The sequence below is a fragment of the Diabrotica undecimpunctata genome, chromosome 1 (genome assembly GCF_040954645.1).
Source record: "Diabrotica undecimpunctata isolate CICGRU chromosome 1, icDiaUnde3, whole genome shotgun sequence".
In the NCBI taxonomy this organism is placed as follows: Eukaryota; Metazoa; Arthropoda; class Insecta; order Coleoptera; family Chrysomelidae; genus Diabrotica; species Diabrotica undecimpunctata.
The window spans coordinates 192,120,956-192,139,192 of record NC_092803.1 but is presented as its reverse complement, the minus strand read 5'-3'; the positions used below and the strand labels follow the sequence as shown (position 1 = coordinate 192,139,192).

At 33.6% G+C, this 18,237-nt stretch overlaps 1 protein-coding gene across 1 annotated transcript in view; it reads right to left on the bottom strand.

Moving 5' to 3' along the window:
* Nucleotides 1-6,062: 6,062 nt before the first annotated feature.
* The window catches only part of LOC140441914 (facilitated trehalose transporter Tret1-like), a 33,603-nt gene continuing 21,428 nt past the window's right edge, over nucleotides 6,063-18,237 (bottom strand). The window contains exons 6-11 of the mRNA XM_072532917.1: nucleotides 17,900-17,998; nucleotides 12,319-12,521; nucleotides 9,982-10,198; nucleotides 8,863-9,049; nucleotides 7,268-7,408; nucleotides 6,063-6,451 (exon numbers count right to left, since the gene is read on the bottom strand). Coding sequence (XP_072389018.1) covers nucleotides 9,983-10,198; nucleotides 12,319-12,521; nucleotides 17,900-17,998 — 518 coding nt within the window. The 3' untranslated portion in view covers nucleotides 6,063-6,451; nucleotides 7,268-7,408; nucleotides 8,863-9,049; nucleotide 9,982. The remainder of the gene's footprint in view (nucleotides 6,452-7,267; nucleotides 7,409-8,862; nucleotides 9,050-9,981; nucleotides 10,199-12,318; nucleotides 12,522-17,899; nucleotides 17,999-18,237) is intronic.

The window sequence follows — 18,237 nt, the reverse complement described above, 5'->3', positions numbered from 1 at the left end:
CTTTTTATCGGTTTTTTAACGTACTAAAATATTTTAGTACGCTAATTTGTTTGTTTAAAACAAACAAATCGATATTTTTGACTTAAGACCTTTTTACTTATCAGTACAGAATTGATATATATGGGTTATATTATATTTTACCAGACCAGATACGGCGAAGATACAGGGACTACTGGAAACAACAGAAATAAAAGTCTTACGAAAAGTAACAAACCAAACTCTAACAGACAGAGTAAGAAGTAAGGAAATACGAGCGAGATGTGGTATAAAGGAAATAAACGCGTGGACCAAAAGAAGAAAAGTGGAATGGAATCAACACATCGAAAGAATGACAGAAAATAGAATAGTACGAATAGCAAGAGACAAATCGCCAAATGGAAGATCATTGGGACGACCGAGGAAAAGATAGTCAGACAACGTCAATTGAGGCTAAAAACCGAAGTAAAACAGGCATTAAGCCTATTTATAAAGTAGGAAGAAGAAGAAGAAGAAGACTTTGTTTTTCAGTGTAACTCTAACTTTACTACTGCTTTAAACGACTTCCCCATTACTTTCCTTAGTGTACTCTTTATAAGTAGTTTAACTGACATCCGAAATTTCTGTCCTACGAACATAAAAGGTACCGACAAAGCTTTCGCTTTTTGTTGGGTGGTGTATTCTGTGTTGAGAGTATAATAGTAATAGTAATAGTATTCTATCTCCCGCAAGTCGACTTGACAGGTGAAAGAGAGATTTCAGTTTTGCTTGTGTTAGGGTATAAGCTGCAACTTTTAAAGTAAGTATTTAGTGCAGTAAGATCTTTTTTTAGAGCTCGTTCTTCTGCTTCTTTAGTTTTATCTTGGAAGCCAATGGCCAGGTCGTCTTCATAAGCGAATTTCCTCGATTTTGTTTCAGTAATGTCTGCCGTATAAGCTTAAATAATAATAAAGCTAGCACTGAACCTTGAGGTAATCCGTTATTTAGTTTTCTGTGCATCATTCATATATACCTGAAACAGTCTGAGCCTTAGCCGACAGGTTTTGAGGCAGGGTATGATTTTCATCAACTTTTAAATCAGGTTCTCTTCACACAGTGTCATAGGAAGCTGTTAGGTCTATGAATGTTAAAGTGATGCAGGCCTGACAGCGACCATTTCGCTTCCGAATGGCTGGATGACAGAGGAGGGTCTGGTTTAGCAGGTAGGCGTTAGGCGTAGACTCGGCGACGAGAGGGCATTTTAAAGTACCTCGGGAACTATCGCCGGGAGTACGCAAAACGAATCCTGCACTAAGGTTAGTCAGGCGGCGACCTGGACTGAGATGTCTTTTGAAGATTCCAGACCCCCCCCCCCTCTATAAAGACGAAAAAAAAAAGGTCTGAATGTTATGGCAGATTTTTTACGACTTTCAAAACCAACCTCGATAACTTGGTCATAGCAGCTTTATCCTCTTCTAAAACCAACTCAATTGGTACAACAACCTCAATAATGTTACATATTCTGTTATATAAGAGTAGCTCCAGTAATTTATAAAAACAACTGAGTAAAGCAATAGGTCGATAACTTTCACGCAGCTTGTTGTCTTTGCCGGGCTTCTGTATTGCGATAATTTTTGTTCTTTTATGCATTTTTTAACCTTATTAATATCATTGAAATTTTAATTGGATCAAGACAAATAATTATTAAAAACTACTAAAAAATATCAAATACAAACCTAATTGGTATACAGCGGAATTTTGCGCGATGCTTGTGATTGTGCCAATGGATCAAGAAATGTAGGGTCCCGTTTCCACATTGCAATAATTATTTATTAAATTAACAATGCAAGGTATAAGTCAAAAATTATTAGACCAACAAAAATAGATTTAGAATCATTTATCACATCAGATAATAAACTAAGATAGTGACGAAAACTATTATTGTAATTTGATTTTGAATATGCTTTTACTATGTTATAATTTTATAATAAAACTTCATTAATATTAATCGAAATTATTATTTTTATTGTAATTCATAACTGATTTTTTTGAATTTAGAGTAGGTATGTTTCAACATGGAAATGGCCAACATGACATGCTATTAGAAAAAACGGAAAAAAATAGGTGAAATTTCGTTCTTTATTTACATGCAGCTTAGGTTATGTGATAAAAAAATGGGAAAAAAATATCAAAAAAATAGGGTTTTCATATTTTGAACATGTTCTGGTCTGAAAATGGCAAACCTGATCACTCTATTAAAAACAACAAAAAAATATATATATCAAAAATCGTTTTTTATTGACTTACAGGTGAGCTTATGTGCTAAAATCATGGAAAAACACCAAAAAAGGGTTTCTTCGAACTTTAAGAATCAAAAGAACAAAAAAAAATACACAAGAATAACCTAAAAATTTCTTTGAAAACTTCAAATATTTTTCCTGAGCTTAATTTTGATCCAAAAAATTAAAAAAAATAGTAATAACGGATTTGGCTATTAAAATGTATGTTTGAACGTGAATATTTTCAGATTTTTTAATGCAAAAGATAGCTCAAGATAGCTTTTTTTTTAAACAATTTTTTTCCCATAAGGGACCCCAGTAGCTACCTGGAGAGCTAAAAAATGGGTAAAATATAAGGTAACAGAAATATGTGAAGGTTTGCAGAAAAAAAACACATTTAGAGTCAAACACAGTTTTTAAAGTTTTACTAAGTTGGTTTCACTAACTCCTCAAATAGCCAAAACAAGTATTACCATTTTCCTCTTCTAAGTAAATACTGCAAAATTTATGAAACCAATTTTTTTTTAAACTACAAAATATCAGAAAATGTATAATTTAGAAAATTATTAATTTTTGGGCCAGACTGAAATCAACGAAATGAAGAAAACTAGTGATTTTGGTAAAGTTACGACAATATGTAAATCGTTATAAATATCTTTTTTAGTGTATTATTACAAAGAGTGGAAAATCCATAAATGACCCAAAACTCATTACGTATATATCATTCCGATATAAAATCCTCGAATAAAAAGGTTAACATAAAACAAATATACACTTTTATTGATGCGTTCATGTCTATTTCATTATTTAATCAACTACACATGTCACACTCAAATAATCGGCCATTCATCCACTTTATATAGGTCATGACATCTACCCGGCTTACATCAGAATCAATTATAAAACTTTGTCAACAATATGAACACACTAATTTTCAACTTATTTCGAACTATTTGGAAAAAACGAACTAGTTTTCGAACTACTAAGAATATTCTAACAGAACCATCAAAAAAATCGTAGGTAGGGTGGGATGGGATGTAAAATTAATTAGAAATAGGGGATATTTGTGGGTCAATAACTACAAAGTTTATCTTAATGGTTTTATTTAATGGCTTATTTTTTTATTTTTTTTTTCTTCAATTATTTTTTTTTGGTTTTTATTTTTGACATTTTGTGAGTTGATATTATTAATCTACTTGTAATTTTCGATATACTTGTTATGTAGCAGATTGTATTTTAAAACTTCTTTTTCTTCTTTCTTTTCTTGGTCTGCCAATACCTCTTCGTCCATTTGGTGACTTATCTCGTACTATTCGTACTATCCTATCCTCTGCCATTCTACTAATGTGTTCGTTCCACTCCTGTTTCCGTTTTGTCACTCATCCATTTATGTCTTCTATGTATATTGCATGCTTCTCTTATGTTTTCGCTTCTCTCCCTATCCAATAGACTTTTCCCTGATATTCGTCGGAGTATTTTTATCTCTGTTAGTTGTCTCGTTTTACATGGATCAGGTCCAGTGGGGGGTTTTGTGGGTTAAACCCTCCCCAGGGCACTATTCCGACATTGTTACCCACAAATTTTAAGGACTCAAAATAATGGAGGTAGCATAAAAAAAATACCATCCAAATACGAGCTCCATTTACTAAAATCCTGAGTATAACGTTCTGCAACAACAAAAGGAGATGGTTTGACACGGGATGCTCTAACATGATCATTACACTCAGAAGGTAGTTCTATACGGACGTTTTCTTTAATATTGCCCATATTTTTATACATTCCATATAGCTATGACCACGGCTAGGAAATGTGATATGTACTGAATCCAGTCGGTTGAGTTTATGCACAAGTAAGTGTAGAAAGCGTATCTATGTGTAGTTTTTATTTTGACCAGCACAAGAATCGCAGTATAACTCAAGATGTCGAACAGCCTTAGGTAGAAAAGTTTCTAAAAATGAGTGCATCATAGCAACAACAACTTCATCTGAATCTTTTTTGGTAATTGTTTGATCATAAGTAAAAAACACAGTCTCACTGGTAGACAAAATATGAACATTAAACATGTAAAATGATAATTGCCGCTGGTATTAAACATCGTTCGTTGACATATTTGGCACCGGACAATTTTTCATAAATCAAAACATAAAGCCTCAGAATTAGCATGCTTTCGAGCAGAATGCTTGGCTATTCGCTTGAGATCATAAAACGTTTGAGCTTTCTTTATGTGTAATTGTCTTTCTGTGTTGGGTTATTTTATTTCACTTTCATATATCTTCTTTTCATCACCATTGTTACTCACTGTTCATCACACGCTGAACATGTATCACTTCTGGGATAACCGAAGGATATGTTGTATTTTGTTGTAAAGATTTGTATGTATTTTTCATAGAAAACTTTATGTGTAGGACATTTTTCGTTATACATATTATGTAACATTTTAATATTTAATTCTTCATGCAATTATAGCTTAGACGAATCATGACTGCTATAATGTGATCTTTTGCCATTTAATGATCTTATGTATTCATGTATTTTGTTTTTTGTTTCATCGGTTAACGAATGAACCCTATTTATGTTTTCCTCTGCCATCAGTTGGTGACAGTGACGAGTGCCTTTTTTATTGTGTTTATACGTTGGTTTGTAGTGCCATGGATGGAAAGAAAAGCCTTATGACATATAGGCACTTCCGTCATTATAGTATCACTTATTACTCTAATTTTGTAGGAATATGAATATTCGCGTAAGTTACTCTCATTTTCATCTTTTCGAGGACATCTGCGTTCGATTGGTTTAACTGTTATTAAACCACTTAAATGTCTATCTTGCTCGTTTTTACTTCCAAGAAGATTGAACTTTCGAAGAACTTCTTTTCTTTCATTTTCAGCAATGACACTAAAGCATTTCAAACGTGTACATTTACAATCCTCGCCTTCAATATGACTCATTGCTCGAATTTTTTTGGAAGCGTCACTTAACCTACCGTATTTTGCACACTTCTTTGCTCCACAAAGCTTTTGCTGAACATGTTCATCTTCATCACTACTTATATTTTTCATTGTTATAATAAAATTCACACAATGTACTGAAATAAAATGTTTGGGAAAGTTATATAAACACAATCGAACACTAGAAATACTTTTTGGAAAAAAACAAACAAATACAACAGGACTACGCTTTAAACCATGACAATACAATACCGGCAACTTACAGGTACCTACTGAATTAGCCAAGTAGACAAAAATAGCGTTCAAATATTGCATTCAAATCATATGTGCCATCTGGACTTTGATTGTTGTTTCCTTTCTGCCTGTGACTGTTATTTGCCTGTACAGTATATTTTCAAACGTTAATAACTATGGACTTAAGCTATATTTTGCATTTTTTACATCTAGAATAGTTAAGTCTGATGGTTTAGTACAGAATGTCGTGAAAAACTCAATTTTGAAAAAATATGACTTTGACTGTTTTTCTCCTGTACCCTTCATTTGGATTTCTTTGTTCCCCATTCTGTAACCATGACCTTTACATACTGATTGAATTGTTTCATCCATTATTATATTAAATAGAAGTAGGCTTAACAATATTTTAGAAAGTAAGTAATTTTTTAGATTAGCATTTTAAAATAAATTAAAAAAATACCTACTGTTGCTTGCCTATTTATAGTGTTTTCAACTCCACTGTACATAGTGTACGCTTGTCGATTTTTATATTGCTCTTTCCTTTTTCTTGCTTTTGTAATTTTTATTATATATATTTACTTAATTAGTAAGTTATAAGGATATTAAAAATAAAATAAACGGAAAAATTGTTAAATAAAAATCCAAAAAATCGTTTTCAAAACTTTAATTTAAATAAAATAAATAGCAACATATTACACTCATTCGATCATATACTATCATTATAAAAAATAAAATGTAAACTTCTATACTTTATATATACACAATATCAGCAATCATTAAACAATTAACTTACATCACTTGAATTTTTCTTATTGTTGTCATCTCTTCCTATATACATCCAGCCAGTGTTAAAATATTCTGAAATATCAGTAAGTTTCTTTCCTTTTGTTTCTGGCAAAAACAAATAAGCGTAAATGGCTCCCATAACACAAACTATTGAGAAGAACCATTGCAAATACGCGACACCACCCAAAGTTTCATTCAACCAATAGTAACTTTGGAGAGCTCCAAACATGACAAACTGAGCTAAACTAGAAGCTGAAAAATAATAATAATATATATATATATATATATATATATATATATATATATATATATATATATATATATATATATATATATATATATATATATATATATATATATATAAAAGTTACTAAGTTCTCGCGGGAAGAACCGCGTTGAGAAGTTAATACTCGACGTGTCAGCACCCATTTTGGACGTTTCGGTACCCATTTTGGAGCCATTATAAAGATTGATATGGTTCTGTTCGAGTTCGGAGTCTCAATCTGCCAGTATCGTACCAGTATCTTGTTCTTCAGAAATACAAGAACTATCAAACGGCACTGAGATCTCAATCTGCCTACTCCTTAGTGTCGAGTGACGACCGGTCTTATTCTGTATGGCTCCTTGTATATCCTCAGTCTGCGCGGGGGTTTGCTGAAACAGCAGCCGCCATGTTGACCGCAGTCTTTAAGCCTCATCGCGCGTGTTTAAGCGGTTTTTGCTTGCTTCAGTTGCCAAGAACATACATAGGACAGACAAACTGACGAATCCACAACCGTATTTACACCCATTCTATGTCTATAAAACATTCCGATACATGCTCCATAAAATTGAGAATTATTCGTGAAGCCATCTAAATTGAAAAACGCCCTAACAGCTTAAACACGCGCGATGACGCTAAAAAACAAGGCGACCGTTGTTTCAGCGACCCACGCGCCAACTGATCCAGCTCAGACCGTTTACGCGCATAGCGTTCTCGCGTATACTGAGGGTATAAAATCAGTTAAAGCAGCTTCAAACGATTACTATTATTACTATTAATTCTATTAATTTACAAGCTATACCAACCTACTGTATATCCTACTCCTCTTATTACCAAAGGAAATATTTCAGAAATTATCATAAACGGTAAAAACATCATTCCAATCACAGAGCATACAACATACATTAATAAGGCTGTTACTGGTACCCAAGTTGCTGTCGAAACACCTGAAAAAAAATATAAAAAAAGGAATAATATAAAATAATTTCTATATATCCCTCCGGAGCAAAATGCTTTGTGAGGCTCTGTATTTGAATTTATATTGTTACCGCGATGTTAACATTATTATTGTCTTATCACAAAAAATGTTGACTTTATAGTTACTTTTGTCACGCGTTTCAGTAGCAAGACTCTATTCCTAGATTTTTTTTGAATTAAAGAAGTTTAGATTTAAAAAAAAAAAGAAAAATAGCAAAAAACATTAAAAAAGATATCTTACTACATTTAAAAAGAAAATCGGTTACGATACGCCACTGATTTCGATTCTAAAGACGTTCTACGAGGTTTGGACGTCATGAGAAATCTAGAAGCCAGTCGAACGATTCGAAACAAGACTTAACGACATCGAGAGATTTCTGGAAGGATATGCGTACTATATATAAAAAAAATTTAGATTTTGGAGTTAGTCTATAAAAAAAATCAACAAAGAAACCCAAAAACCGGGCACGTAGGGCCCAAACTCTTGAGCACCAACTCTTAGAACTGGGCGTCAGCCCAAACTGGAGGCTTGAGACCCAAGCAAGCAATTTCCGCGGATAAGTCATATGACAATCACAGGAATATATCGCGTCACGCTGTCCTGAATTTAAAATCGATTAGGGAACCATGTTGAAGTTCTATTACCCAGGACGCCCACATAAAGAGCATTTGGCTGATAGTTGTGCCCCTATCGCGCATCAGAGTTGTGCAGGGGGAAAGGAATGGTCTGGAGCATTGTGACTTCTGTTTTACTCGATTTAATACAGCTCGCTATAATAAATTGTTACACCCGAACGTAATTCTAAGGGGTGAACATGTCTCACAGGCTGGGTTTAGTTGAATTGCTTGCTAGCTTGCTAGAGTTAGTCTAATAAATATATTTGTACAGTTAAGAAAATAAATATTACAAATTAACTGAGTTTTTGGTGTTAGTGTTCAAATATTGTAAATAAATTAAAATAAACATTAGAATACGTATACAGTAATACCAGAGCAGCTTGTTTAAAATATCGGCAAGAAGATAAGGAAGTAGGTTATGAAATCTAACAATCTTGCGTTTATTTCCTCTAGCAGTATCTTATACAGCAAGGAATCAACAATTCAACAAACTGAAATATACACATTGCACACCTTTAGAACATATGGGCACTCTATCAGTTATAATATATTCCTCTAGACTGGAAGTACAGACCAAATTACAAGAACTATTGACTGATTACAACGCATGCATTTGACACACATGAAAACATCCAACTAAAAAGCCATGTACTAAAAGTGTAACATATATTTATATAGAGACGATTAGAAGAAGAATCGAAAAGTATGCTGAAGATAAGATGCTATAAAATAAACCACATTCAAATCACCGGTGTAATTTTTGTAATTTTTTTAATTTAAAATATTGCACAGAAACCCTATTTACCATGTTTTATCCATAACGTGTATTGGCCAGCAATGTACATAAAAATGGACATTCCAATAGCACTTGATATAATTGCTGTTCTCCTGGTGACATGTTTTAATATAAAAATATTACATATGGCCATTACCAAACGAATTGCTCCGATTAAAGCCGATGCGTAGTATGGATTTAACTCTGTTCCTGCTTCCTAAAAATTAATAACATAAAAATACGAGAAATATACTTCTGGACGTCATTGAAAAATGGCAAGAAAAAAGAGAGAAATAACATACACAACATTTGTATATGTCATTTAACAATAAAACACTGAAAACTTGTTGTTTTCAACACTTTCAAAAAATTTATTATGTGTTATTTTTGGATTCAAACAGCTAAAAACAATAGTGCCGTCTTTCTTTTCAAGAGCTGTTCTCGTCCCTGTTTCTTTCTTGTTGTTGTATATCTATTCTTTCTTGTGTTACTCATCTCTATGAACGACCCTGCCCATAATCTACCAGTACTTAGCATTGGAGCATTCGAGCCTATTATGTACCGGTATCCTAGGATTAATTCTTTATACTCTAGATCACCTTAGCACTGTAAAATAATATTAAGATAAATATTTATTAACATATCAAGTAATAAAATGTTAAAACTACATAGACTTTTTCCCAAAGCCCGGATTAGTTTTAAACGAGAAGGATGTAAGAATAACTCGAATTGGCGATCAAAGCTTTAAAATTTTCCATTTACAACATCTTATTTATGCTAGTTAAGTTTTTCGTCAAGAATTGCTATTAAAATAAAAGTGAGAAATCGGTTAAAACTCGAAAACGGCATCATTGTTTGCAGCCCAGTTTTGAAAAGCTGGTTTCCGAAGAAGAGGTAAATACCTATACATAAAGTGTTTACTTATTATTATAATTTGCGAGGAAGTTAATTTTATGTTCTTAAATAAACAATAACAATATTATGATATTGACATGTTTTTATTTAAGCTATAAAATAAACATCCTTGTAAAAAAATTTCTCCTTTTGGAAATCATTTCGCAATACCCTCAGCTCTTTAACGCGACCCCCCAGAGGAGCTACTGCTCTATGTAGAATAATACAAAGATTAATTAAACAATAAAAAAATACCTTAATAAATTGTATTGAATAATACATGGTTATGTAGATTCCCGAAAACTGTTGACAAAAAAAATAAAGGGCACATTATTAGGAGCGGTTTATACCCGGTCGGTTTTAAAAACTCCTTCAAAATACTTTTTAAGTCACCATTATTTTTGCTCTTTTTTTCAATTTCCTCTCGTTGCCCTTTAAGAAGTTCAAATTGGAGTTCTGCAAAAGATTCTTTCTACAACAAAATATCGTAAATCAAAACTTGTAACAATATAAAATATTTTTAATTAAAAAAGCTCCTCAGTTTATAAAATGTAGTCTTAAAAAAAGTTTATTCAAGACAGCAAATATCCCAAACAAATGCCACTATATAAGCGCTATCAACAGAGGCGGACTAAAGCCTAGGCAACCAGGCACGTGGTCATTTTTAGGGCTCGAACATTAAGTTAGGGAACGCTCATCAACACTTTTGTCGAATTTATCAATCAACGATTTGGCATAATTTGGATACGTTTCGGCAATAATTACGCAATATCACGCTTTTCTGTTAAATAAAAATTAATTATAAAAATAAAAATATTAAAATCAACATATTTGTTCTGTCCATTTTATACCATGCGCTAATTATTCATTAAATTTAATTAGAAACGCTGCTGCCGAAATTTGAATGGAAATGATCACTTTTTTCAATATCGTTTAGGAATTGTTAATATTTTTTTCAAGTTCTACACTTAGGTGCAATGCATTACAACAATTTTGTAAGAACAAACACTTGAGTATTAAACCTATTTGTGACATCTGGTGGTCTGCTCGTTGCGGTGCTGTAAAACCCTTAAAGGAAAATTATGAAGAAAATAAACATTGTTGTCATTTTTCCTCAAACAAAAATGAAAAACCATTAACAAGGTCAGAAGATGCTGATTTACATAAAAACTTGATGCATTTGCATATATAGTGTTACTTACTATATGGGAGAAGATTTAAGAGAGAATAAATGCTTTAACAAAAAAGAAGAATCCCTAAATATAGCAGTACGAAACAGATGAAGTTAAATATATTGAACTAATGATAAAAAACGGCGAAAAATACGAAAACTAATTCATGAAATTCCAGAACAGAAAATATGATTGTAGACAAAAAACATTTTAAAGACAACATTTTTTTGTATGCGATTCTTTAATTAGACTAAAGACTTTTTAGGCTTAAAGCCAATTTATTTGAAGTGAATTGCTATTTGTATCATTTGTAGACGACACTCTGTTTGTATACGAGGCTTGTTCAATTGAAACCCATGTTTGCTTAGGTTAACCTTGTAAATAATTGTAATCACTCAACTGACATTCTGCAATGCTAGTTATGTTTGTAAACATCACATGCACTATTGTTCCGATTAGTTCCGATAAGAAACGAAACGAGCTGGAGAAAGTATATCAGTTTGAGTAAGGGAGATAGTAGAGAAGATATTGACTGATGAGTGGTGATGAAACAAAATCCACAACTATGTGAAAAAGGTGTTAAAAACAAAAGACAATGAAGAGCGGAAGCTGTACTTAGTACTAGCGAGAAGCTAGCGGGAAGAGGTAGAACTGGACCTGTAGAGGGTAGAGAAGTCAATAATACATGGGTAAATGCTAACGTGAACGAGAAAGCGATAGAGGCAGTAACGGTGGCGGGCATGCGCGAGCGATAGATAAAGAGAAACGAGGGGCAAGGAAAGGAGAGCGAGATGGAAATGGCATTGGCGGATGATTGAAGCAAATACAGACAGACGGTCTAAAGTACATGGAAATGAATGCGAAGATGAAGCCTTGGTAGGCAGAAGTAGATGTGTTGGTGCCTGAGTGCGAGATACGGATGCTGATGAGTGATAACGAGTGTCTGAGAATCGAACGAAAGATGGCCATAGTGTAACGTTATGTCCTAGCGGACCGTCCCACCCGGATGTCCTAGTATGAGAGGAGTGGAGTTTACTTGGCCCCGGCTACATCGGAGTTACGGAGGGAGGTCTGACTTAATCCGACTGTATGCAGATTCCCCACCTTGTAATGAAAACAATGAAAATTATCTACCTTTAATATAGACTGGAAACTTCTAATTTGAAGTGGACAACATACATAATTGACTGCATATAAAATTCTGGGGTTTAGTCTAACGTATGGAAAAAGATCTGAAACTTATGCTTTAAAAATCGGAAAGATTTGGGCAATTTTCAAAGCAACTGTCAACAAAGCCATATAAACCAACGCAATTGCTAACATATACATATTATAAGCACAAACAAATCATCAAAATAAGCTTAGAATTGACAAACTGTTGGTAAACGCCCTTTATAGTTAAATTTTGAAAATTACCTACCATCCCAGGCGGTTGAGGTTGATTTTTATGTAAATAATTTAAAGATTTTCTAGCCTGATCATATTTTCCCTTTAGAACCAACCATGGAGGACTTTCGTATAAGAAACATACTCCTATTATAGGAAATATCACTGCAACGGACCATATCCATGAAATAACTCTCCAGCTTATATACGATCCAGATATGTATCCAAAAATTAATCCTAAAATTAATTCCTAGATCAGTTTTTAATTGTTATCTATTTCCTCTGGTAAAAATCTCTACAGTATTACGGTTTTTGTGCATAAAAATCTTCTAAACAATGAATTGATAATAATAAAAATCAAAGTCTTAATTAAAAGGAGCTAATGAACATTTATGGATTTTTAGTTTATATATTGTTGTTTTAAATACATAATTTCTGCTGAGTCTAGAAGGCCGAGTACAGCTCTTTTCTATTGTAAATTCACGTATTGTTTATCATGTTGTTTTACTGTAATTCACTTATATGATGTTTAACTAAATTACGAAAAACGCTATTTCCAAGCTTCTATTTTAATAATTAAATTTAACTTGAATATTCAAAAAACTTGTGTAGGATACTCCACAACCTTTAAGACCTTTGATTCCACGTGAAGTACAAAACATATTGTGAATTATTTCAAGCAGATTATCACAGAGAGTTATTATCTTTAATGAGTGGTCAATAGAGCTCTGGAATACGAGAAGTTAAAGATGAAGCTCAAAAATGAACTATATAATATACTATACCATGTAACGATATAAATATTACATCTCTATTAATTCATATTTAAATAATTATTTCATTTTAATTTCTTTATTAATTTATTAATTCTTTTACCTCCAGCTTCGTTTTTTATTTAAAAAGTAGTTGGCGCCCTCTTTTTCTCCATCTGTCTTTCTTTTCTTTCTCTTTCTGTCCCGTAGAATAAATATTCGCCCTATTGTATGTCTGTCCAGTAGACTAAAATATTCTGTTCCATGTTGACAGAAAAGTTATCTCTATCGTAGGCTTACGTCCTATGTCATCTGTGCTAACTTCATTTTAATCTTTCACTTAGTTTCTCTCAGTCAACTTTTCTAACGTAGGGGACATATAATTGTTTGCCTCTTTTTGAAATTTATAAAACATTATTATAAGATTCATTTTATGGTCTACAAAATTCTCTTGGGGTTATTGGCTACTTTATTGATAATTTTATTCAAGACCATTGGAGGACCTTACCTAAATTCTAATCAAATTATGAAAATTTATTAATCAGTGGAGGACCTAACATTTACAACACACAAGCAGCCCATCGAAGTCATAAGTATCACTAATTATTGTTAAGCTTTGGCAGGGTTGATTATTGTTTTTTTTTATTCTTTTTAATAAATATGTTTGGTTGAAATTTGTTTTATTTGATATCAGCTAAGAGTTCAGGTTCAATCCCTAGTTTAAGACAAGACGAATTCACACATGAGATACTGAGCTAGGATACCTTAAGGACACCATATGGCGAAACATACACCTCAATAGTGAGATGAAGTCAAGAATTTATAAAGCCAGAGTAAGACCAATAATGACATATACCGTAGAAACAAGAAACGACATAGCCACAACGCAAAGGCTACTGGAAACGGCAGAGATGAGAGTACTGAGAAGAATTACAGGAAATACGCTGATAGACAGAAAGAGAAGTGAAGACATTAGAAGAAAATGAAACGTACAGTGTATAAATTAATGGAAACAAAATAGAAAAATAGAATGGAGTAATCACATAAGCATTTGAAACGCATGTTGGGCTGCGACAGGGAGATGCGCTGGCGTGTCTTCTTTTCAACATAGCTTTGGAAAAGGCGGTCAGGGATGCCCAAATAGACAGCAGAGGAAACATTTTTAATAAATCATCCCAAATTTTGGCATATGCAGATGATGTTGATCTAGTTGCCCGCACAACACGCAAGCTAGAAGAAATGTATACCACCTTGTCAAACGCCTCAAAAAATATGGGCCTGCAAGTAAATGAAAATAAAACTAAGATAATGGCATCAACACCCAACAATAGAGCCAGAAACATCGGCCACCAATTCACGGTTGATAATTCTACCTTTGAAGTGGTGGACAAATTCACATACTTAGGCTCCCTGATCACCAAGGAGAACGTCATGACGGAAGAAATCAAGCGAAGAATAATCCTAGCAAACAAATGCTATTTTGGACTGAGTAGACATATGAGAAGCAGAAATTTAAGCCAAAAAACAAAAATAACCATATACAAAACCCTTATACAACCAGTGTTGACATATGGGTCGGAGACATGGACCATTTCCAAGGCAGATGAAAATCTTCTGCTTATATTTGAACGAAGGATCCTGAGAAGAATATTTGGTGGCATCTGTGAAAATGGTGTTTGGAGAAGGAGGTACAACTACGAGATATATCACAGATATAAACATATATTTGGTGGTAAAGACGTAGTATCATTTATAAAAATAGGAAGACTAAGATGGGGAGGACATCTGGCAAGATCACAGCAGAACAACCCTCCTAGAAGAATCCTTATGTCACAACCTGTGGGAAGTAGAAGTAGGGGTAGACCAAAACTCAGATGGAGGGATGGTGTAGATGAGGATGGTAGACAAATAGGCGCAGCAAACTGGCAACAGTTGGCAATGGATAGAACTGACTGGCGTAATAGACTTGGGAAGGTCGAGGCTCTTTTATAGGGCTGTAGCACCAATGATGATGATGAACCACATAAGCGGAATGGAGGAGACCCGTACCGTCAAAATAGCAAGAGATAAGTCACCAACGGACAGAAGAAGTATCGGACGACCGCGCAAAATATGGAGTGACAACCTTCCATAGAGCTATTAATACGCACCAATGAACAAGCAGAATTGCTTATAAAGAGGAAGAAGAAGACCATTAGATATAAACGTTGCCTCGTGGGGGAAAAATAGGTGTCTTGTAACAAATCAGTTGTCTTTTAATTCTTCTATGATACAAGTGCAAAATTCGAACCTTCATTCGGCAACATTCTTTTACATTATGACTCAATTGGAATTTATAATGTAAAGGGTGATTCATTTAGAGGTACTTTTTTCAACAAGAAAAAACAATGAAAAAAATAAATTTTATTTAAAAATATTTTTATATAATAAGAATAAGAACCATTCTTTACAATTACTTCTTAAAGATAATTTCTTTTAAATGTTGGCCATGACTACGATAATGTTGGTTTATTCTGAAGTTCCAATTCTCGATGGGTCGTTCCAGCATTTCGATTGGTATTTCACCAATGACTCGAGTAATATTGGCCTACAATGCCTGAATCGTATCTGGTTTATTCATGTAGACTTTGGACTTTAGGTTGCCCCAAAAGAAAGAGTCAAGAGGTGTGATGCTACAGGATCCAGGCGGCCAATTCACTGATCCAAAGCGTGAAATAATTTGTTCACCGAATCCTTCCCGCAGTAAAGCCATGCTTTTGAACAGTTCAGTTATGGCAAGTGGCGCCATCTTGTTGAAACCAAATGTCGCCGAGACCACGAGCTTCAATTTCAGGTACCAAATAGTCCGTTATCATGGCACGATAACGGTCTCCATTCACATTAACATTCTGGCAGGCCTCTGTTTTAAAGAAATATGGATCAACGATTCAACCAGCCCGTAAACCACACCAAACAGTTGTTTTTTCAGGATGTAATGGCAACTCTTGAACCTCTTTGGGTTGTTCATCACCCCAAATATGGGCATTTTGTTTATTAACGTACCTATTAAGCCAAAAATGGGCCTCGTCCATTTATCTCGAAAACAGTGGATCTTCTAAAAGCTTATCAAGAACCCATCGACTGAAACGGTGACGACTCAGAAGGTCGGTCGACTTCAGCTCTTTCACTAATTGAATTTTGTATGCTTTTAAACCAAGATCCTAAAATACGCCAAGTTGTTGCATATGACAAGTCAAGCTATTGAGAAAGGCGACGAATCGATTCTTCATTATTTTCGAGTATACTATCCTTTACCGCCGCTATATTTTCTTCAGTACGTGCTGAATGTGGTCTATTTGGTCGCGTGTTATCCAATAATGAAAACTGGGTTTCAAACTTACTAATCGTAAAGCGAATTGTACATTTCGTAGGCTGATTATGTGTACCATAAATTTCTCTAAGCGCATGAAACACATTCCTCACAGAACTCCCATTTTCAAAATACAGCTTAATAATTTCTAGACGCTCTGCCGGGCTGAGTCTTTCCATCATGAAATGTTAAACAATACTGAACAAAAGCGAAATGTCAGTTTTACAGTATTCATGCACGATCTCCAATCAAATCCCCACCAAAAAAAGTACCTCTAAATGAATCACCCCTTATAAATTTATTTGATTTTAAATTTCTAGGAACTGTCCTTTGACACACATTCAATAAATTTGACCTTTTTTAAAATAAATCTTTTGGGTTTTTAACTACAGTTAGCGTAACATCATTTGATTTTTAGCATTTCTATCCTATCTTCTATGATTACTTCTAAATTTATTTTCACACCTCCAGACATATTCAATTTATCCACGATTATCCAGTATTGGATAATGGATGTCCATTATTAAAGATTTCTGTGCCAAAAATGATATTAAAATAATCATGGGGATAAGACACCCAGATGGGAAAAGAGATATGCTAACAAGATTATATTGGTAAATAAAGCCTTCACGATGTTACCAATGACAATGGGTTAAGACTTATTAGTATGGTAGCTACCAAAGACATTATTGTGGGAAGTTCATGTTTTAATTACAGGAGTATCCATAAAGCAACGTGGATATTACCAGATGGAAATATCTCAAATCAAATTGACCATGTTATAATTGACAGAAAGCAAATTACAAACCTAATTGAGTTCAGACGTTACAGATGAGCAAATATTGACTAAGACCACTTCATGGTAGGAGCCAAGTTTCGACAAAGAATTTCCAATGCCAAAAAAGAAAGAGGTACTAGCACCAGAACATACTTGGACAGTCGACTGGTCAGCTGCAAGGAGGCTTCGAAATTAGAAGCTAAAACACAATGGGAATATCCATAAGTCAAAAGAGAAACGACTGGTGCGAATAAAGTGTGAGTCATTTAGGACTATGGAACAACGACGAACAATTAACAGGTATAAAAACTTAAGGAGATAGGAGGAACACATAAATCAAAAAAAAACGAGAATCAGAAAACGACATACTAGAACTCGAAACGCCATATAAGTAAAGGACAAACAAGAAAGTATTACCAAATAAATATTATCAGAAAATAATTTAAACCGAGAAACAACATAGATGTAATGATAAGGATGGCAAGTTGCTTATTAATAAAGAGTATATCCTGTTACGATGGGTAGGACATTTTCGAGAGAACAACATAGAAATGGACATATCGAAATATTGAATAAATTCGAAACAATATTTAGAAATATATACAGATATTCCATATTTAAAAATTTCAGTACCACATGCAATCGAAATAAAATATTAACTCCACTGAGATATCATAAATCTATTAGAGCTGTAAAATAAATGGAATTAGTATTTTAGGAATGGAATGGAACTTACCCATTGATACATATGTTGGTCCCAATTGATTTAAAGACATTCTAAGTTTTGGATGTGCAATTTCTGTCATATAGACAACAGCCGGATTTGAAGACCAGCCTAAAATATGCAATACCTCAATTAATTCCAATATATATATATATATATATATATATATATATATATATATATATATATATATATATATATATAGCATTATACAGGTATACTGTTTGTCAGTCTCTGTGTTTAAACAATACCGCGTTATGACGTCATTTCGGCCTACTATGGTCTCATCAGGCTCGAAGGCTAAATACCAAAGAACAATAAACGTCTCCTGACGTTTCTGAACGATATGA